Source organism: Gopherus evgoodei, chromosome 5 (assembly GCF_007399415.2).
Source record: "Gopherus evgoodei ecotype Sinaloan lineage chromosome 5, rGopEvg1_v1.p, whole genome shotgun sequence".
In the NCBI taxonomy this organism is placed as follows: domain Eukaryota; kingdom Metazoa; phylum Chordata; order Testudines; family Testudinidae; genus Gopherus; species Gopherus evgoodei.
This window is the reverse complement of record NC_044326.1, coordinates 10,274,239-10,297,068: the sequence shown is the minus strand read 5'-3', so window position 1 is coordinate 10,297,068 and position 22,830 is coordinate 10,274,239. Positions and strand designations below refer to the sequence as shown.

Below are 22,830 nucleotides of genomic sequence, written 5' to 3'. Positions count from 1 at the left end.
GGCAGGGTAAAGGGTTGATTTTGACTTGCTACTTCAAGGTAAAAATTACCTGTGCCTTATCTCAAGTAGGATTTTACATTGCAATCACTATCTCAAATTAGCTATCTCAATGTAGAATTGTGTCTCTTTCCAATGAAACAGAGCGTTAGGTTTTCTCTATGCTGGGAAAATGAGTTGGGTTACAAGATGTGTCAATTAACACACTTCAATGAATATGTTTTAAAGACCATTTAGTATGTAGTATTGACAAAGACAGTTATATTTTGAAATGTGTTACCTAGTCATGACTAACCTTAAGTGGAAACGGTGACCCCTGGGGTATGTCTAGGCTGGTGTGTGGTCCCATTTTAACACCAGTTAACTGAAAATCAATTAACTCTAGTTGAGTAACACCTCCAGAAATGCTTTGGAAGGTCTTGGAATAAATGTTTGTGGCGTATCTAGATTAGCATTTCGGAAGGTGTTAGTTAACTAGATTTAATTGAAATGCAGTTAACTCAAGTTACAAGACCAAAATTCTAGTCTAGATGTATATGAACTAGGAGTTGTTTACAACCAGCTTAATTGTTTGAAACACAACTATCTGTGCCTAACTATGTGCTATGTGGTCTTTAACAATGTGTGTATTCATTAAAACTTGTTAGTTAACACAACTCAATTTTCTCAGTGTAGACAAAAGTTGACATTAGGACATTCACAACCAACATGACTGGTTACATATTTCCATTGTGCAGCCAGATAGCCATGCTGCAATTTCACAGATATTCAGGGAGAGAGTCAGTAACTCTTTAGCTTATGGGAATTTTACAGTAATAATAAGTGGATGCAAGAGACATTGTCTCACTATTGATATATTTTCTTTAAAAGATACACTGACAATTTTGCGTGTCGATTGACTCCATGACTGACTTTACAGAGGTTCACATGGGTAACTGTTATGGCTGACGATGGCAACCAAGTATCTGAATGAAGAGATAAAAGTGTATTTATCACATTGTCAAAATCAATAGGCTGATTTACATAAGAATATCTATTTCTTAACGATCGTAACATACCCGAGGTGTCTATTCTGTACTGACAGTAAGGCAGCAGAGATAGCTATCTTTTACTTATTACTTCAACACCTTGAATGGTCAGAGTCATTTTGATTCAAAAAACTTGTATATTGCAAAGTTTGTGTGCCCACTAAAAATACCATTTTACATAGCTCATCCACTCCTTATCAACTGATATTCTAAACACTATTTGGGAGGGACCGTGAGCTAAATGCCAGGAGTGTCCAAGATGTAAATATCAGAGCAATAACAGATTTAATTTGCTACCCTTGAAGTCACGTCTTTTCTTTTCCTTTCCTTTTCTTTCTTTAAATGTTTCCTTTATAAAAATGCCACGGTTCACTGCACTTGAAAATTAAAGACTACAGTGTAAAGATCAAGGTTTGAGTTTATCCATTCCTAGCCACAAAGGGAAATTAAAATCACTAATCAGATTCCCATTCCTTAGAAATAACTTAGAAAATACCAAAAGCAGCCAAGAAGCACATTTTTGGCATTCTTGGTGCATGGCATAAACGCAATTATTTTACACTCTGCTTAGTGGGATCTTGCACATTTTTGAATTTACACATTTGATTGTTAATAAAATAAAGAGAATACATACACAGAGATTAGGAGCCAAATTCTGCATTTATTTACACTGGTGGAACTCTACTGAAGTCATAGATTCATATTTTTCAGGTCTTGTAGGGACCATTGTGATCATCTATTCTGATTTCCTGTATAACTCAGTAGAAATCAGTATAGTGAAGCACAGATTTGGACCTAATAAATGTTTGGGCATAAATAACAATTATAGTGTACAATACCAGAAATGAATATATATGAAGTACAATTGGAACTAATTAATGTGTTAATTTGTTAAATGAACAAATAACATGAATATGAAGAGAATATCAAATGGAAGTAGACTAAACAAATTAAAGAAAGATGACTTTACCACTTACTTTGACATCGTGAACAATTTTGCGAATCATTGCACTGGAATACCAGCAAATATCATTTGTGTGATGATTTCAATATATAGTTTATCAGCTAACCTTTTTCTAAAGCTGCATATTTATCTTCTGTAACCTACACTGATTTAATCAGTCTCCTTTAAATACATATATACTTAGCTTAAACTTCTGAAAACAACTTACAATAGCTGCATTTTATACAACTGATTTAAGCCTTTTAATTTATACAAATTTGCCATAGGGTTTTAAACTGTAGAAAATGTGTAAACTTAACAAGTTGGCAGTGATAACAGCTTTGACAGCGGAAATTAAGTCATTTGAAAAACAATTAGGTTGAAAGCAGATTTCTGTTTTTATTGCAGTAAAAGGTATATTTTAAAATGTTTAGCCACTCTATGACTGACAAGTTTACCAAAGACACTGTAGAACCAAGACACATTCACTCAGTTTCATTTTTGTTCGAACCCATATTCCATACTTCTTGGATTTAGTCAACCCATTGCTTCAATGGCTCTAGCTAGACATACTGAGCTCTGCCATTCTTAGAATGACCTGGTTTCTTTGTACAAAAGCCTTTTAGAGATAGGAGCACATTCTCTCCTGCAACAGAGCTTTGCTCTGCACCAGAGCTGATTCTGGCCCCCTTCACTTTGTCACTACTTACATCAGCTGCAGTAAGATCTAATTTATGCCACTGGCATGGGAGCCTTAATAGATCCTATGCCCATGCAAGATCGGTGAATTGGAGCAGGGCAGCACCTTCACACAAATCTCTCTTCCTCCTACACCAGTGGAGAAGGGGTCAGATTTAGAAATGTAATGCCCACTAGAGCGTTCTTTTCTGATGATTTGCAGCTGCCTAGTGCTCCTTTATGCTATTTAAGTAGTTGGTATCATCATTAGAAATATAGGGTCTGCCAACCTCTCTTGAAGGGATAAGGGAAGTTCTCTTTGCAGAGTTGCCCCTGACCTGTTCAGTGGCAGGGAGTGTTAAGCTCCTCATGGGATTCCAGTCCTAAAACATTGCGGGGTTTGTGCAATCTCCATACAGGCCCAATGCTTCAGCCTCTACTCTGACTTCATCAAGTACTCAGAACTGGAATCCTGAATATGCCCTGGCATGGACAGGAATTTACAACCTCCCTTTCCTTTCCTTGTCTGCTTCCCTTAGTCTCTCCCCATGTTCTTTCATCTCTTTCCCCAATGTTTTTGTGTACTGGGAAAGAGAAGCTGATATGCATTGCTACTACTGGACAGGAACAAGCTGTAGTTGCCACTGCAGGACTTCCTGAGCTGTGAATAAGGAACACGAGTGGGAGGAGGAACACGGTCAATTTTCCATCCATGTGAGAAGTCTAAATACTACAAAAGTTTCATATTCTGGTATGTGCCCAACCACCCTTTTTGAAAAATAATGGATATGTACAGTAGAAGGGCATAAATACATTGAATTAGGAGGATAAAGAATTCTCGATTCCAAGTTCTGAGACTGCAATCAAAGAACTTTAACCTATTTTTGAAGGATGTTTTGAACAAATGTGTTTGAAATGATTCTCTCACATATTCATGTTTGAATTCCTGAAAATATTTTTGGCATTAAGTTTTCTGTGACTTCCCTTGGAAGAGAACTTCTGCTGTATCTAATTATGGTGTTTCCTGAGCTGTACCAGCACATGCTCAAAGCAGCCAATCATGATCAAATACATTTAGTAGAACCAGGATCTTGTACTGATTTATCAAAACCCTGAAAAACTGTTTTGGTCAATATTGTAGCCAAACTCAAAGCTAATCTAACTTTACACACCCACCTAATAATCAATGGTGACTTAAATAAGAGAACAGCACTTTCTTTGCATGAAATGTGTTTTCATGTCAAACTTCCTTAAAGGAATGCAGTGAACCCTGAGTTGTCAGTTCCAATAGCATTTGTCAGCGGATTCAGTTCTGATGGTATTTCATAATGGAAAAGGATGGCCAATATCTCCCTGACAATACTATTGCATATTTCTCAGTCTAAAGATTACAGAGATAGCTTATCAACAGCAGTCTTTTCTATATATAATGATGAATGAAAATTAGTATGGAATGATTTGTTAGTCCATGGAACAAAGGGCAGCACAAATGGGAAAATGTAATCTAATTGGGTTCCAAATCCCCTCTCCCCACCACAAACACACTAAAGGGACAACCTGCATGTTGATCTCATTGAGAAAGCACAGCATTCATTATGCTGCATGAATAATAGTTCTGTGTGCCGTAGCATGCATACACTGCAAAAAAAAAAAAGCGCCATTAGGAAAACCATGTGCTGACCACATTAAAAATATACAGGATGGTAAAAGACCAAATGTAATTAAAACATATGAATCCAGACATTACAATTTGCAGAGCCCTTAGTGCCTTTCTGTGAGAAAGATCGCGCAGAATTCCCAAACATGCCTTGGTGAGGGTATCAGAATAAAAACATATTCCCAACAAATGACTATAAAATTCAAACGTTTGTCTTGAAAGAAAAAAGAAAAGAAAGAAAAAAAATCCAAAAATCACATTTTATATACTCCTTCTCAAAACAAGAAACAAACACACACAATCCTCCCCCCCCAACTAATCCCTGTGTGCCTTATGAATTCAGGCGAGTTTAAACAAAAAGGGGGGGGGGGGGAAGAAAAAAATCTACTTCTATAGCTTCTTACTTAGAAATATCAGGCTCCTGCTGATGATTTTTGTGTGTGTGTGTTTGAGTAATGGAGAGATAGGCTTAAAGTATTTTCCATTTCATCAAAGAACATATATTACTTTCCTGGCTCACTAAAATGTTGGTTTTCTGCCCACCCCTTTTCAATCTGCCCATGTCTGAGTGCAGGCGTACAATCATGAGCAGCTTACGACACTCAGTGAGCACTAGGTGCCTCTGCATGCTTTAGCAACATACTGCTCAGCTGAAGGGAAGGGATTCTTGCTGTCTCTCTCTGCTCTAAGCATCACCTAACAAGCAAAGCGAACAAAGAATGGGAAATAAAGCTATCCTTAGCCGGTCAGTGAGTGAATTGTAATCTGTCTCTGTGGAGTAAAGGTTGTGTCGGTCAATGGTCGTTTCAAATGATGGACATTAAAGAGACTGTCAAATCCTGTGGAGTCGTTAGTAAAGAGTTTGGAGTTTTTTTCACAACGTCACAGTATTAACTGCAGAGAAAAGGACAGAGAGAGAGAGAGAAAGAGAAGATCAAGCTCATGCAGATAGTTCTGAAACTTGCAAGTCCTAGAAGTCAGCTAAAAAGCTAGCTGGACATCCCTTTAGCTCTTTGAGCAGAAGCAAAATAAGACATTGTGAGCCTGCCAGCTTTGCACAACATTGAAAGGGACTGAATTTGTAGCACAGAGGGGTCTTTTTTAGTTCTGCATATAATTAGTCCAAACACAAAGGAAGCAACTGAATGGAGGTTGTCACTCTCTGGAAAAGGGTGGGTAAGACACTTTTTAATTAAATTCTTTCATGAAGAAAGATTTTTTTTTCTTTGCTGCAGCATCTAACATGAACAAAATCAACATCCTTTTACCTGTGAATGTCTGTGAACTTTAATGCTGCACAGCTTCTGCATGCTGTAAAGTGAAATATTTGCCTGTCTTTTTTTTTTTTTTTTTTTTTGCCCAGAAATAAAATATGATGTAGAACTTGAAAAGATTTCAATGGACATTCTCAAGCATATTTGGAAACATTCTTGCTAATGGATTTCCTTCTCATTGGTCTCTGTTTAAACTGGTTGCTGTGGAAGCCCCCAGGGTTGATATTGTGTACACTGGGTGTCTTTTTAAAAATGCTTCCAGCCGTGAATAGTGGGTGTCCGCAGCTATGTCGGTGTGAGGGCAGGCTTTTGTACTGTGAGTCATTGAATCTTACAGAGATGCCTCGCAACCTGTCGGGCATGATGGGCTTGTCTCTGCGGTACAACAGCCTTTCAGAGCTGCATGATGGACAGTTCACAGGGTTAATGCAGCTCACGTGGCTCTATCTGGATCACAATCACATTTGCTCAGTGGAGGGGAATGCCTTTCAAAAATTGCGGAGAGTTAAAGAACTCACTCTGAGTTCCAACAAAATCACTCAACTGCCCAATACTACTTTCCGACCTATGCCAAACTTGCGTAGTGTGGATTTATCATACAATAACCTGCAGTCGTTGGAACCAGATCTGTTTCATGGGCTGAGAAAACTAACAACTTTGCACATGCGGTCAAACGCCATCAAGTTTGTGCCAGTGAGAATTTTTCAGGACTGTCGCAGCCTGAAGTTTCTAGACATAGGATATAATCAGTTGAAAAGCCTGGCTCGAAACTCTTTTGCAGGCTTGTTTAAACTCACTGAACTACACCTCGAGCACAATGATTTGGTGAAGGTGAATTTAGCTCATTTTCCAAGGCTTATTTCACTGTATTCTCTCTGCCTACGAAGGAATAAAGTCACAATTGTAGTCAATTCCTTGGACTGGATATGGAAATTGGAAAAAATGGATCTCTCTGGCAACGAGATTGAATACATTGAACCTCATGTTTTCGAAAGCGTACCTCACCTCCAATCACTGCAGCTGGATTCCAACCAACTAACCTACATTGATCCAAGAATCCTCAACTCCTGGAAATCACTCACTAGCATCAGCCTTTCTGCAAACATCTGGGATTGTAGCCGTAATGTTTGCGCCTTGGCCTCCTGGCTAAGTAACTTTAAGGGTCGCTATGACAGCAATCTGCTCTGTGCCACCCCTGAATATGCACAGGGGGAGGATGTTTTAGATGCAGTGTATGCTTTTCACTTATGCGAAGATGCAGAAGACCCAACAAGTGTTAACATGCTATCAGCAGTAACAAACAACAGCGACCAAATGTTCACTTATAGCCCTGCCACAATAATATATGAGGTGCAGGATACTGACGGAGAAAGAACAACAAATGCCATAACCGTAACTATCCCCAGTGAAAACACTGAGAATGCTGTTCAGATTCACAAGGTGGTGACAGGGACCATGGCACTGATTTTCTCTTTCCTCATCGTGGTTTTAGTGTTGTATGTCTCCTGGAAGTGTTTTCCAGCCAGCCTAAGGCAACTCAGACAGTGCTTTGTGACACAGCGCAGAAAGCAGAAGCAGAAACAAACCATGCATCAAATGGCTGCCATGTCAGCCCAGGAGTATTACGTTGATTACAAACCCAACCACATTGAAGGAGCCCTGGTGATCATTAATGAATATGGATCTTGTTCCTGTCACCAGCAGCCAGCAAGGGAATGTGAGGTGTGATTTTCTGTGGGAATTTAAACAGTGTGCAACCAAATAACAATGGGCAGACAGTTGGATGGGGGTTTACTGTGCTTTTCTGATGATTTTTGATGCACTTCTTTGCTGAAATTGTAAGAGGATCTGTCTAAAAGACTTGATATGTTAGCTTTATTGTGTCTTAAAATCTTCAGGACAGTCAGTCCTAACATTTCATATGATAATATTCCCTTTGAAGATCTGACAATATTCAGGAATCTGAGAGTGTAAAAAGATACCAATAATTGACTGATTTTTTTTTGTAAACTACAAAAATGTTTAAAATAAAAAAAATAGCATTTACAGTTTTTGCAGACTGGTGTATACTACATGAATTGTTACCTGTATGCAAAATACAACAGTTTAACCTTTTTTCTCTTCACGTACAAGTGTTGAAATGAAAATCTAGCAGCAAGGAAGCCACATAAAATTGAAAGATTGAAATTTAGCAGATGGCTTCACAGTGTAATTATTACACACCCACATACACCATGTTACTGAAAAAAAAAAGCATGGCATAGCAAATATATTTTTCTTAATGTGCTACCTGTAACAGTATATCACTAAAAGAAGGAGCTGAGTCATCTTGGAAAGGCTAAAGTTCTAACCTGCCCCTAGGAAATATTTCTGAAGATTTTTCAAGATAGCTGACTTCTAAGTTGTACTAAGAGCCACAAAGATGCAGCATATCCCATCAGTATATTCTGTATCTGAATTAATCACATTGCAAAGTCTGATTAAAAAAAGAACACCTTATTTTAAAGGGCTTATTTAAAATCTACTAGCATTCCCCCCTTCCATGCTCTTCTGCCCTATGCTAAAAGCAGAGAAACCATTGCTCTGTGCAGTGTAGAGTAATGATCAAAGGACTAAGGAGGCAGCAATCCAATTTTCAGTAATGAAAGATCGGTGTGTTTCAAAAGTAGAACCTTGGGTGTAACACTGCAGGTCCATTAGGCATAGGGTGATTAGAGCATACTTATGGTTACTATAGTTAACCACTATAAAATCCTGTCTTGGGAATGCCTGGCTTGCCAGTTACTTTAATAACAAGACATCCTTAACAGCCCCCCCTTCTAAAAATATCTGCAGAGGCAGAAAGTATATGATCCTACCTTACTAAGTATTGACACAGGGATTGGTGATTGTATCAACAGTGCTTTCTTAATACAGAGCCATGCAGCTGTTTCATTTTATTGCCCTTCTTTAAATGCTTGCTTTTCCTGTATTTTGGATTTTTTCTCTCCAATATGTGGCCAACCTACTGATTGCTCTTCTGAACCACTCCACACGTGTCAATGAAAACGAGGGTGTTGCATTTTTATATCATCAGGCAATGCATCTTTGAAACCTTCTTCATACAGCATACCATTCTAATAAAATGTGACAGATAAAGGATTTTATAAAATGTATACACTTTGTACTTATTTATTTATTCATGCTATGGCTAGCATCAATGGAAGAAAGTGCCCCCAAATTGACATTTTTAATGTTAACTTAGATGTAATTTTTTTTAAATGCCTATGACGCTAAGACAGGTTTATAAAATACAGAACACGAAAGGATCAAACCAAGTTTTTTTTTCTGCATAGATCCTTAGTAGTCAATAATGTTTAATTATATAAAAAGGAATATTTTATAAATTATTTCTAAATGTCAAATGAGCACATCCTTTGAAGAGCCCAAGCTTATGCTTCATCTGCTTAGCAACTTTCACCCTGATTTATATTAACTAAATATGAAGTATTCCTGCACTGTAATCAGATTATTTTACATAGTAAAACTACAATATCATAAATGATCTGCATCGGTAGAGAATCTTTTTTTTTTCATTATTGCAAATTTTAAACTAAAAAATTAATAATTTTGTTTTTAAGCCACTTACAATTTCCCTGCTGTCTTGAAATTTGCTCAGACTATCATAGCGAGGATGGTATTTAACCATTTAAGCAATAGTGCATTTCTCTTTATGTTCCACTTCAAATCTGCAAGGGTCTCATCCTTCAGCCACTGAAGTCAATGACCAAAACTTCCATTGACTTCACTGGAAGAAGAAAAGGCCCTAAATGAGCAGTGATGAAACCAACAGCAAAACAGCTTCTTGTTTGTTTCAGTGTCTGCTGAGTTTTTTAAGACAAAATATCTTACACAATGCTAATTTAGCGCCATATTTTCCAGTCTTTGCTGATGACAATCTCCATTGAGTGCAAATGGGGGTTTTGCCTGAGGCAGGTCTGCAGAATTTAGCTCTCTAATTACAAGCACTATGATATGCCCCTCAAATCAAAATGTAACATTAATGTCATCTTGCAAACTGCTTGGTTTAAATTGGTTTGACAGAAAGCTTCCAAGAGCACCCCAAGACAGTTACAGTTCTACATACGTGAAAAAAATATTGAACTGCATTTATTTCTTCAGTAGCTCCTGTTGCTATAAGAAACAGTGCCGGTGTATTCATTTTTCCTCAGAGTTCCTGTACATATACGATGTCTTGGTGCATGTAAATCTGCTGCAAGACTGGTGCAAACATACATGGGAGTCACTGCAAACATCTACAGATTATTCATTCTATTTATCAGTGTTAGTGATTTCAAACAAGGTTTCGTGAGACTTGAACAATTCAACCTTGGTGATTTAGTCACCTCTGTGCTTCATGCATCTTGCATTGACACCTTTAGAAACTAAAGGAGATAATCTGATTTTTAAAAGTGCAGTACTTTTCACAATGAGGGCTAATCTCATTACTACTTCTTACCATTTCTCTAAAAGGAGAGTAGTTACCACCAATGACTTGCTTCCTATTGCAGAATGATAGATGAACCTCTGCACATAGGGTAACATACTCAACTTCAGAGATGATATTTTTCAAATAATCACAAACAATCTTTTTTCTAAACAGATGAGTGACAGCCACAACATCACAAGATAAACTGCTGCTTCTTCAGGTCTCCAAAGGACACCTGTACATATCTCCTGGGGGTCCTGAGCAGTCACCGTAGCCCTGTGTCATTTAAGTTAAGCTATACGGCTATAAACCACAATGATAATCTAAAGGCTGCCCAAATCTGTTTTGAAAGTTAATGTGAGAAGTAAACAAATATTCCAAATGCAAAGGGGAAGCATTTATTGTGTTACAATCCAACTAATCAAAATGCAGTTATATCTATTCCCCCTTCAGACAGCTTGCATGGGTATATTTGAACATCACTACCTTTGTAGTGTACATGGAGCAATAGGAGAAAGCTCCTGCTGATTATTCCTTTCAGATTTGATATTCAACTAACTATCCACAGAAATGTCAGTGTTTCTGTTTTGATCCCCTTATCAGAGATTTATAGCATGGCTACAAAAATATGCTTCTGTGTGAAATGTGACACAGTTTCTCGCCCAAGAGGTTCTAGGGCAAGGTCAGAGGGTAAAACTATTTTAAATAAATCCTCTTATTATTTTCCACTAGAAAGAAAATCTCCCTTTCTAACTAGGCAATTAGCTCAAGCTGTTCCTTTCTGTATTTTCACACACAAGACAAGGGAAGGAAACTATCTTTCATGAGGATTGTTAATACTCAGTCAGTGTTATGGATCCATAATAGACAATCTTTTGCTACTAACATCAATACACAGTCACAGTGTACCCAATAACGGTTCTGAAGGAAATGTCAGTGTGTATGCTGTGAATACATATGAGGGATGATTTATGTCCCTTCCCGGCTTTTTCTTTTACTTTCTGAACTACAGAGAAAAATGACATGAAATCACAAAATCAATGCTAATATATCATATTCTGCATCTGACCTGAAAATATAAATACAAAGAAATTCTAAGTTAAAGCTATAAACTCCATCCTTTAGACTCCTCATTGTGCTTAAGTAGTGTCAGTGCAGACGTCTACCAGTGGATGATCTTACATGTCATATGCACAGCGATAGCTATGTATTCTGTAGTGGGCTAAGGATGAAACCTTAGATGAAGCTCTTAATCCCCTTGAAAGATCATATACCTGAACGTATTTTGTATAGTTTAACATACATGGTATGTTTTTATGGTCAGGATACTGAGCAGCTCTTTAAATGCCTATATTTAATCATTTTCTTCTGCTCTGACAAAAAGCCCAGCAGTTGCTTTTTTCAGATATACTAAATTTGTTTCCTTTTGTGTTTTGTTCTACTGTGGTAGCAAAAGAACATTCTGAATAAAAAGCTCAGTTACATCAGACAGCTTTCAGAAGGGCAAATGGGAAGCAGCATTTAACAAGTAAGCTTATTACTACTGCTAAAATGTATTCAAATTAAAGAAAAGAAGAAGGATATGAGGGAACAATCAGTTTCACACATACAGAATGGGAGGAGACTGTCTAGGAAGGAGTATGACAGAAAGAGATCTAGGGGTCATAGTGGACCACAAGCTTAATATGAGTCAACAGTGTGATACTGTTGCAAAAAAAGCAAACGTGATTCTGGGATGCATTAACAGGTGTGTTGTAAACAAGACACGAGAAGTCATTCTTCCACTTTACTCTGCGCTGGTTAGGCCTCAACTGGAGTATTGTGTCCAGTTCTGGGCACCGCATTTCAAGAATGATGTGGAGAAACTGGAGAGGGTCAAGAGAAGAGCAAAGAGAATGATTAAAGGTCTTGAGAACATGACCTATGAAGGAAGGCTGAAGGAATTGGGTTTGTTTAGTTTGGAAAAGAGAAGACTGAGAGGGGACATGATAGCAGTTTTCAGGTATCTAAAAGGGTGTCATCAGGAGGAGGGAGAAAACTTGTTCACCTTAGCCTCCAATGATAGAACAAGAAGCAATGGGCTTAAACTGCAGCAAGGGAGATTTAGGTTGGACATTAGGAAAAAGTTCCTAACTGTCAGGGTAGTTAAACACTGGAATAGATTGCCTAGGGAAGTTGTGGAATCTCCATCTCTGGAGATATTTAAGAGTAGGTTAGATAAATGTCTATTAGGGATGGTCTAGACAGTATTTGGTCCTGCCATGAGGGCAGGGGACTGGACTCGATGACCTCTCGGGTCCCTTCCAGTCTATGAGTCTGAGTCTATGAAAAGGAGACAGAAGACAAGGGGGAAAGACTTAAGTGAAGAGGACTAAACCAGGTTTTAAAAAAAAGATGATAAACTAAAAGGACCAGCAAAGATAAAGAAAAAAAGTCTAAGACTGAGATGGGTATAGAAACATATAACTCTACAGAATGAGCAAGCAAAGATGGAAGGGCTTGTGGAAAGGAGAGTAGAATAAAATATAGGTTTGCTGCATAAGAAAGACAAAAAGGAAGGATGGAGGAGCATGAAGAAGGGAGAGAGGAGGATAGGTGAAAAGGCAGAAAAGTTAGCTTTTTCTATGTGTTACCTCCCATGTTGTAATTGTGGGAGGGCCATCCAAAGACATGCTAGAAGGATACTTTCTCTCTTTCACACACACACACACTTTCATTGGGAGGTGAATCTAAACAACAGTGCACTCTTCCCTCTCCACAATTCTGGTAGTTGAATTCCAACATCGTGTACCTCTTTCAGTTTTATCAGCAGCATTTCCTGGCTGTATTAGTAGCAACTCACTATAGACTTTCTAGATAACTAGATATTTATGCCAAAAGCAGTTTGCTTTCCTAACAAAAAGTGCCCATTTTCAGAGCTGAGCTTGAGCTCAATTGATTCTCTTATTAACCATACCCTGACTTAATCTCTCTCACACTCAGATATTACAACAAACAAATATCAGGCATTTTTCCCATGCACAATTTCTCAGTATGCTACAAGATTGCTCTTTAGGACCAATCCAGTGTTAAAAAGTTGAATGTCCGGTTACTTGAGGACACATATACTTATCCTCAAAGCCTGAATTTGTCTGGTGGTCTGGAAAAATGCCAGAGACCCAAGGTTAACATTTCAGAGGAATCCTGACACACACCAAACCCATTCAGTTATTGGAAACAACCATTCAGGGTATTTATTAAGTAAAAATCAAACAATCAAAACCATAGAAAAAATTCCCCACATCCTTGGTTAGAGCAGAGAAACTTGCTGAAAGAACAGAGTTGAATGCAGTCTGCCTCTGAAGTTGTCTTTAAAAAAAAAAAGGCCTGACTACTCCAAATTAATGAAACAAAGCAACAAGACAGAAATTGGTTATTGGGTGGGTGACTGTGAAGAACCCAGCTGAATGCTGAGGAGCACTATAATTTTATAGCAATATGTCATGTTTATAGTGAACATATTTGCAGTGAAATCTGTATTTCTCTTCAAGACAGACATTTTATCATGATTATTAATTATTTATTATTATTAATAAGATGTCACTTGCTGGTACTCAGACACAATTATTTAGGATTTAGAGCAATTGTTCTCCTTGTTCTCTAGTATCAGTCATTCCTAACACTCGACTTTCAAGGCCAGGAAGAGGGAGGAAATAATTAAATGTAGCCGACCAAAATGAAATGGACTCTGAGTTCAGAAATGTGCCAAATATTCACATGAAGGCAGAAGTAAAAAATGTTCTTTACAAAAGCAATGTGTAAAATTCAGTGCTCCTGGGAGTGAAGAACTATTTGCAGTGGCCAAATATAAATAGAGCGAGCAAGTGATAGGCAAACATCACACACAGCTCTACTAATAAACCTCAGTTCTGATCCACACCAACTCTCCTGCACTGTTCAAGCCCACAGCAGGCACAGCTAATAATGCTTAGCTAGGTGTTCGTTACTGTGGGAAGTATGGGATTATGACCAATTCATATCCATTTGTGACATTATCAAGAGCTGACTACAAGACTCCAAATATGACAGGTTTGTATCAAATCCACTGTTACAACTAGTCCTCATGCTTAATGCAGATGATTTTAAATTATGATCGGCTTATACGATTAGTGACTAAGCACACGGCCTCAGCAGACTTTCCTCTGTGTTCCCCTGAAGACATGCTGTTCCCTTTCCTACTAACAGCGAGCTGTAGCAGCAGAGTTTAATGAAAGAAGACTTCAAATTGTTTTTTCAATAAAATCTGCAATAAGAAATATGCATGTGTGTATTTAACTGATAGAAAAGGGGGTTATCCAATTAAGGTATTCACTACAGCCTATAACAAGACTCAACGGAATAGGACACCTCTATGTTCTCATGGGTAGTAAAAAGTGCAGGAAAACAGCTTCCTAATAGATGTGGGACTGAAACTGGAATCTGTTGTTTGAAGATCCTTTAAACACAGATTTTCTTTTCTGTTTGTATTGTCTGCTCCATTTTTATTCTCCTTCTTTTTCAGTCCCCCCTCATCCCTGTCTTTCCACTCCCAGAATTTGTACATCAGCTGAAAAAGACTCTGAATCCAAAGAAAAATCTAATTCCAGTGGTTTTTATTCTTTTAGCAACTGCTAGCTCTTTGAAGCACGTCTGCTATCAATGGCTCATGTTTGCAAGACTAGAGCTAAAGTGAGCTCTCTGGAGTAAACCTGAATCTGTGTCTGTAGTTCAGTGCTTCTACTGACAGTCTGGCTTGCTAAGAAAGAGTGTGGTAAATATTAAAGAATGTTAATAAAAATGAGATAAAACATCTGGGGATTTTTTAAACTAAACTTGGCTCACTACTAAAGTTTATCTTGACAGAAAATTTACTTCTCTGATCCAGATCATTTCCCAAAGCAATTTTCCAACAGCAAACATAAATTTGTGGCTGCTGCTAAAAGGTTTCCAATCTCAATACTAAAGAGGCCACTGAATGTCAAATGTTTATCTCAACTTCATGTAAATGTCATACTGTATTGGACACCATTACTTCACGTTAGCATAATCAGCTGCTCACTGCCATGACCTTAAACCTTAATGTGAGGCATTTTTGCTTTCCATATAAACAACTACAGCAAAGGATCATACCATCATATATCTAGATAATATCTTGATTGTAATTAACTCATTACAGAATGATAACCTAATAAGCTGCATACATTTTTACTACATAAATTTAGGTCAATGGGCTAAGTAATTCCATAAGATTCACAGTACAGAAAGATCCAAACCAAAGTACCAACGAGGCTGGAAAACTGGTGGTACTGACAGAAATGTGGTACAGGGCCTAGTACTAACAGAGATGAGGTGAAAGAAGATATTGCTCATATGTTCCTAAATGTGAGGAAACCATGGAGAGAGTAAATAGACAGGGGGACAGGCAGTATACATGATTGTACTCTATGGATAAAACAGCAAGGAACAAAATGATCAAACTCCAGAAGTTAATGCTTGCTGAGACAGAATTAACTGCTAATAGTGTGTATATTAGACAGCAAATTTGAGGAAGTAAACTCACTGGAGGTAACTGGCAAAGTAAACAGTGCCCAGTGAGGAGTAGTCAGACACAGAAGTCATGAATGCTTACAGTGAGGATGGCCCTCATCAACAGAGAAAGAATATGGGTTCTTGAGACCAGAGTGAGTGAACTACGGGAGACAGAGAGGTACATAGATGATACTTTCTGAGACATAGTAGAGTGGTCCCACCCCAACTCTGATACCCTTTGGGCTGTTGAGGAGGATGAAAGTCTCAAGGAAGGAGAACATCAAGCTGGAGCAGAAGGAAAGCAAAAATGATTAGAGGGCTGGGGCACATGACTTATGAGGATTGGCTGAGGGAACTGGGCTTGTTTAGTCTGCAAAGGAGAAGAGGGAGGGGGGATTTGATAGCAACCTTCAACTACTTGAAGGGGGGTTCCAAAGAGGATGGAGCTAGGCTGTTCTCAGTGGTGGCAGATGACAGAACAAGGAGTAATGGTCTCAAGTTGCAGTGGGGGAGGTCTGGTTTGGATATTAGGAAAAACTTTTTCACAAGGAGGGTGGTGATGGGTACCGTAATGGGTTACCTAGGGAGGTGATGGAATCTCCATCCTTAGAGTTTTTTAAGGCCCAGCTTGCCAAAGCCCTGGCTGGGATGATTTAGTTGGGGGTGGTCCTGATTTGAGCAGGGGCTTGGACTAGATGACCTCCTGAGGTCTCTTCCAACCCAAATATTCTATTATTCTATGAAAGGATTCCATAGTTGGGACCCTTCTGCCAAAAAATATCACGGTTTCATCTCGCACTGACAACTCATCTCCAGGAGAATGGACGCTGTTATTAGGAAGAGACAGGTAATAATAAAGGGGGATTCAATTACCAGAAATATAGATAGTTGGGTTGGTGATGATCAGGAGAACCACATGAATTGCCTACTGACTGTGAAGGTTGAGGACATCTCAAGGCATCTAGACAAGCTTATGTGAAGAGCTGGAGAGGAGCTGGTAGTTGTCATAAACAGATAAGTAAGAGTTAATAGAACAGAAGTACTTCATATCTCTTTTGCCTGGAAAGGGTTAACAAGAACAGTGAGCCTGGCTGTCACCTGACCAGAGGACCAATGAGGGGACAGGATACTTTCAAATCTTGAGGGAGGGAAGTTTTGTGTGTGCTGTTAGTTTTTGGTGGTTGTTCACTTTGGGGGCTCAGAGGGACCAGATGGGCAACCAGGTTTCTCTCTAATCTCTCCGATACAGGCTCTTATAAGTTCAGAAGAGTTAGTACTAGGTAGATAAAGCGAGTTAGGCTTATGGTTGTTTTCTTTATTTGCAAATGTGTATTTGGTTGGAAGGAGTTCAAATGTGCATTTGGCTGAAAGGAGTTCAAATTGGTATTTTGCTGAAAAGATTTTAATTTGTACTTGTATACTTAGGCTGGGAGGGTATTCCCAGTGTCTATAGCTGGAAGACCCTGTACCTATTCCATTTTTTTAAATTTACAAAGATAATTTTCACTGTTTTTTCTCTCTTTAATTAAAAGCTTGTCTTGTTTAAGAACCTGATTGTTTTTTTATTCTGGTGAGACCCCAGGGGACTGGGTCTGGATCCACCAGGGAATTGGTGGGGAGAAAGGAGGGAAGGGAGAAAGAGAGGTTATTTTCTCTCTGTGTTAGGATTACTTTCTCTCTCAGGGAGAGTCTGGGAGGGGGAGAGAAAAGGAGGGGGAAAGGTGAATTTTCCTCTCTGTTTTAAGATTCAAGGAGTTTGAATCGCAGTGATCTTCCAGGGTAACCCAGGGAGGGGATGCCTGGGAGAGGCAACGGTGAGGGAAAGGGTTTACTTTCCTTGTGTTAAGATCCAGAGGGACTGGGTCTTGGGGGTCCCCGGGCAAGGTTTTGGGGGGACCAGAGTGTACCAGGCACTGGAATTCCTGGTTGGTGGCAGCGCTACAGGTTCTAAGCTGGTAATTAAGCTTAGAGGAATTCATGCTGGTACCCCATCTTTTGGACGCTAAGGTTCAGAGTGGGGAATTATATCATGACAGTAGTCATGGACATGTAGGAAACCAATGCTATAAGGAAAGGTAGAAGAGATGTTCTGGAGGTCCAATTCAGGCTGCCAGGTAGGAAATTAAACTCCAGGATCTCCATGATAGCATGCTGTTGCCAGGAGGGCTTCAGCTTCCTTGACCACAGGATGCTGTTCCAGGAAGAAGGACTGCTAAGTGGAGATGGGGTCCACCTATCGAGGAAAGGGAAGAACATATTTGGATACAGACTGGCTAACCTACCAAGGAGGGCTTTAAACTAGGTTCAACAAGAGCAGGTGACAAAAGCCCACAGGTAAGTCCAAAACATGGAGACCTCAGAGAAGGGTCAGAATTTGAGGGAAGCATGGACTGTTATAGCATGGATAAAAGAGAGACGAGAAAACATAGGGGGGAAATCAAATCAGAATCTTAGATGTCTGTATACTAATTTGAGAAGTATGGGGAATAAATAGGAAGAACTAGAAATACTAGTTAATATACATGACTATCACATAGTTGGCATCACAGGTGAGACAATACGTATGACTGGAATATTGGTATAGAGGGGTACAGCTTGCTCAGGAAAGACAGGCAGGGAAAAAGGTGAAGAGGTATGGTCTCATATATTAGAAATGTATACAATAGGACTGAGCTTGACATGGAAATAGGAGACAGACTTGTTAAAAGTTTCTGGGTAAGAATAAAAAGGGTAAAAAACAAGGGTGATGTCATGGTAGGGGTCTACTCCAGACCACCTAACAAGGAAGAAGAGGTGGATCAGTTTTTTGTATGTTGTTTAATAATAAATAAAAATAAAAACTAACAAAATCATCCAAAACACAGGGTTTCATGGTGATGGGGGACTTCAATTACTCAGACATCTGTTTGGAAAATGACACATCAGGGCTCAGATTATCCAGCAAGTTCTTAGAATGTATTGGAGACATATTATATAGATCAAATCTAGAATTTGAGAAGGTGGAGAAAGCTGTTCTAGATTTGATTTTGACAAATAGGGATGAACTGGTTGAGAATTTGAAAGTGGAAGGCATCTTAGGTGAAATGGTAGATTTCATGATTCTAAGGAATGGTAGGAGGGAAAACAGTACAACAGAGATAATGGATTTCAAGAAGGCAAACTTTAGGAAACTCAGGGAATTGATAGGTGAGATCCCATGGGAAGCAAGTCTAAGGAGAAAAACAGTTCAAGAGAGTTGGCAGTTTTTCAAGAGAGACATAATTAAGGGCACAAGAGCAAACTATCCCAATACGTAGGAAAGATAGGAAGTATGGCAAGAGATCATCTGGGCTGAAAACGAGGGGATATTCAATGATCTGAAATTCAAAAAAGAGTCCTACAGAATTTGGAAACTAAGTCAAAATACAAAGGATGAATATATACAAATAACAGATGTATGAACAAAATTAAAAAGTTCAAGGCAAAAAAAAAAAGAGAGATTAAACTAGCTAGAGACAAAGGATAACAAGAAACCATTCTACAAATACCCTAGAAGACAGAAAAAAACCAAGGAGAGGGTAGGCTCCTTCTTCAATGAGGAAGGAAATAACAACAGAAAATGTGGAAATTGCAGAGGTGCTAAGTGACTTTTTTGTTTTAGTTTTCACTAAAAAGGTTAGTAGAGCTTGGACATCTAACATAGTGAATGCCAGTGAAAATGAGGTTGGATGAGAAGTTAAAGTAGGGAAAAAAAACAAGTTAAAAATTACTTAGCGAAGTTAGATGTCTTCAAGTCACCCAGGCTTAATGAAATACCTCCTAGAACACTCAAAGAGGTCACAGAAGAGATATCAGAGCCATTAGGGATTATCTTCAAAAACACATGTAAAAAAGGAGAGATTCCAGTGGAATGGAAAAGGACAAACATAGTGCCAATCTATAAAAAGGGAAATAAGGACAACCTGGGAATTACAGACCAGGCAGCTTAACTTCAGTACCTGGAAAGAAAATTGGGCAAACAATTAAACAATCAATTTGCAAACACCTAGAATATAATAAAATGATAAGTAACAGTCAACACGGATTTGTCAAGAACAAATCATGTCAAGCCAATCTAATAGCTTTTTTTTTTTTGACAGGGTAACAAGCCTTGTGGATGGGGGGAAGGGACAGATGTGGTATATCTTGACTTTAGTAAAGCTTTTGATACTGTCTCACATGACATCATAAACAAATTAGGGAAATACAACCTAGACGGAGCTACTATAAGGTGGGTGTATAAATGATTGGAAAACTATTCCCAGAGAGAAGTTATCAGTGGTTCACAGTCATGCTGGAAGGGCATATCAAGTGTGATCCTGCAGGGATCAGTTCTGGGTCTGGTTCTGTTCAATATCTGCATCAAGGATTTGAATAATGACATTGAGAGTGCACTTATAGATTTGCGGATGATACCAAGCTGGGAGGTGTTGCAAGTCCTTTGGAAGATAGGATCAAAATTCAAAATGATCTGGACAATCTGGAGAAATGGTCTGAAGTAAATAGGATGAAATTCAATAAGAACAAATGCAAAGTACTTCACATATGAAGGAACTATCCCTTGCACACATACAAAATGGGAAATGACAGCCTAGGAAGGAGATCTGGGGGTCATAATGGATCACAAGCTAAATGAGAGTCAATAGTGCAACACTGTTGAAAAAAAACCGAATATCATTCTGGGATGTATTAGCAGGAGTATTTTAAGCAAGATACAAGAAGTAATTCTTCCACTCTACTCTGCACTGATTAGGCCAGGACCAGATGGTATTCACCCAGGAATTATGAAGGAATTGAGATATGAAACTGCAGAACTACTAATTGTGGTTTGTAACCTATTGCTTAAATCAGCTTCTGTACCGGATGACTGTCAGATAACTAATATAATGCTGAATTTTTTAAAAAAAGGGCTCCAAAAGCAATTCTGGCAATTACAGGTCAATTTGACTAACTTCAGTACCAGTATAATTAGTTGAACCTAGATTAAACAACAGAATTATCAGATGCATAAATGAATACTATATGTTAGGGACGAGTCAACACAGCTTTTGTAAAGGGAAATCATGCATCACCAATCTATTAGAATACTTTGAGGGGGTCCACAAACATGTGGAGAAAGGTGATCTAGTGGATATGGTGTACTTGGACTTTCAGAAACCCTTTGACAAGTTCCCTCACTAAAGGCTCTTCAGCAAAGTAAGCAATCATGGGTTAAGAGGGAATGTCCTCTCATGGATCAGTAACTGGTTAAAAGATAGGATGCAAAGGATAGGAATAAATGGTCAGTTTTCACAGTTAGGAAGGAATTCTCCCCTGGGTCAGAATGGCAGACACCCTGAGTGTTTTTCACTTTCCTCTGCAGTATGGGGCACAAGTCACTTGCAAATTTAAACTAGTGTAAATGGTGAATACTCTGTAACTTGAAGTCTTTAAAACATGATTTGAGGTCTTCAGTAACTCAGCCAGAAGTTAGGGGGCTATTACAGGGATGGGTGGGTGAAGTTCTGTGGCCTGCAATGTGCCATCACATGGAGGCAGTCAACTAAATACTGACCAATTTGTAAGTGCTTGTAAACTAATGCAAGAAGTCTAAATATTAAGATAGATGAACTTGAGAGTCTGGTATGAAATGAGGATATTGAAAGAATAGGCATCACAGAAACTTGGTGAAATTATGATAATCAATAGGACATGGTAATACCAGGTACAAAATACATAGGAATGGTGGAGCAGGTCACACTGGTGGGTAGTTGGCACTATATATGAAATAAAACAAAGTCAAATATTTTAAAAATCTTAACTGAATCAAACAGTCCCCTAGAATATCTATGGACAGAAATTCCATGCTTGAATAATAAAAGTATAGCAGTAGAAATATACTACTGACCACCTGAGTGATACCGAAGATTTTAAGGCAAATTTATTTTTAATTAAACACAGCACTGAAAGCATCACCTTGCCACTATTAGCTGAAAATAGAGGGAAAAGGTAGCTAAAATAAAATGAATTGGCAAGGAAATAAAGTGGTATCAGCAAACCATAACACTAAGGTAAATTATCTGACCAAGGACAATGCGATCTCACAAAACTGGGTGACTCAGCAACAAAATGGCTGATGAAATTCAGTGCTGATAAACGCAAAGTAATGCACACTGGAAAACTTTATCCCAACTATACATACAAAATCATGGGGTCTAAATTAGCTGTTATCATTGAAGAGAGTTCTTGGAGTCATTGAGGATAGCTCTCTGAAAACATCTGCTCAATGTATAACGGCAGTTAAAAAAGTTAACAGAATGTTAGGAATCATTAGGAAAGGAATAGATAAGAAGACAGAAAATATCATATTGCCCTTATATAAATCCATAATACGTACACATCTTGAATACTGCCTGAAAATGTGGTCAACCCATCTCAAAAAATACATATTGGAATTGGAAAAGGTTCAGAAAAGGGCAACAAGAATGATTAGGGGTATGGAACTCCTTCCATATGAAGAGAGATTAATAAGATTGGGACTTTTCAGCTTGGAAAAAAGATGACTAAGGGGGAATATGATTGAGGTCTATAAAATCATGACTGGTGTGGAGAATGTAAATAAGGAAGTGTTATTTACTCCTTCTCAAAACACAAAACTAGGGGTCACCAAATTAAATCACCAGACAGCTGGTTTAAAACTATGAGAAGAAAATATTTTTTTACACAACATACAGTCAGTCTGTGGAACTCTTTGCCAGAGGATGTTGTGAAGGCCAAGAATATAGGAGGGTTCAAAAAAGAACTAGATAAGTTCATGGAGAGTAGGTCCATCAATGGTTATTAGCCAGAATAGGCAGGGATGGTGTCCCTCACCTCTGTTTGCAAGAAGCTGAGAATGGGTGATGAGATGGATCACTTGATGATTACCTGTTCTGTTCATTCCCTCTGGGACACCTGGAATTGGCCACTGACAGAAGACAGGATACTGGGCTAAATGGATCTTTGGTCTGACCCAATATGGCCACTCTTATGTTCTTATGGAAAAGAGGCGACTAAGGGGTATATGATACAAGTCTATATGATCATGAATGGTGTGGAGAAAGAGAATAAGGAAGTATTATTTATCCCTTCACGTAACACAAGAACCAGGTGTCATCCAATGAAATTAATAGGCAGTAGGAGTAAAACAAACACATGTGGTAAGGCACCTCCTTCACCTAGCTAAGGTCAGCATTTCCCCT

At 38.5% G+C, this 22,830-nt stretch overlaps 2 protein-coding genes across 5 annotated transcripts in view; one reads left to right on the top strand and one right to left on the bottom strand.

Moving 5' to 3' along the window:
• Positions 1–22,830, bottom strand: part of CTNNA2 (catenin alpha 2) — an 818,238-nt gene that overhangs the window by 213,308 nt on the left and 582,100 nt on the right. The gene's annotated exons all lie outside the window — the stretch shown is intronic.
• On the top strand, positions 4,934–7,625 carry LRRTM1 (leucine rich repeat transmembrane neuronal 1). The gene has a single exon (XM_030563915.1). The coding sequence runs from the start codon at positions 5,740–5,742 to the stop codon at positions 7,303–7,305; it is 1,566 nt and encodes a 521-aa protein (XP_030419775.1). The 5' UTR covers positions 4,934–5,739; the 3' UTR covers positions 7,306–7,625.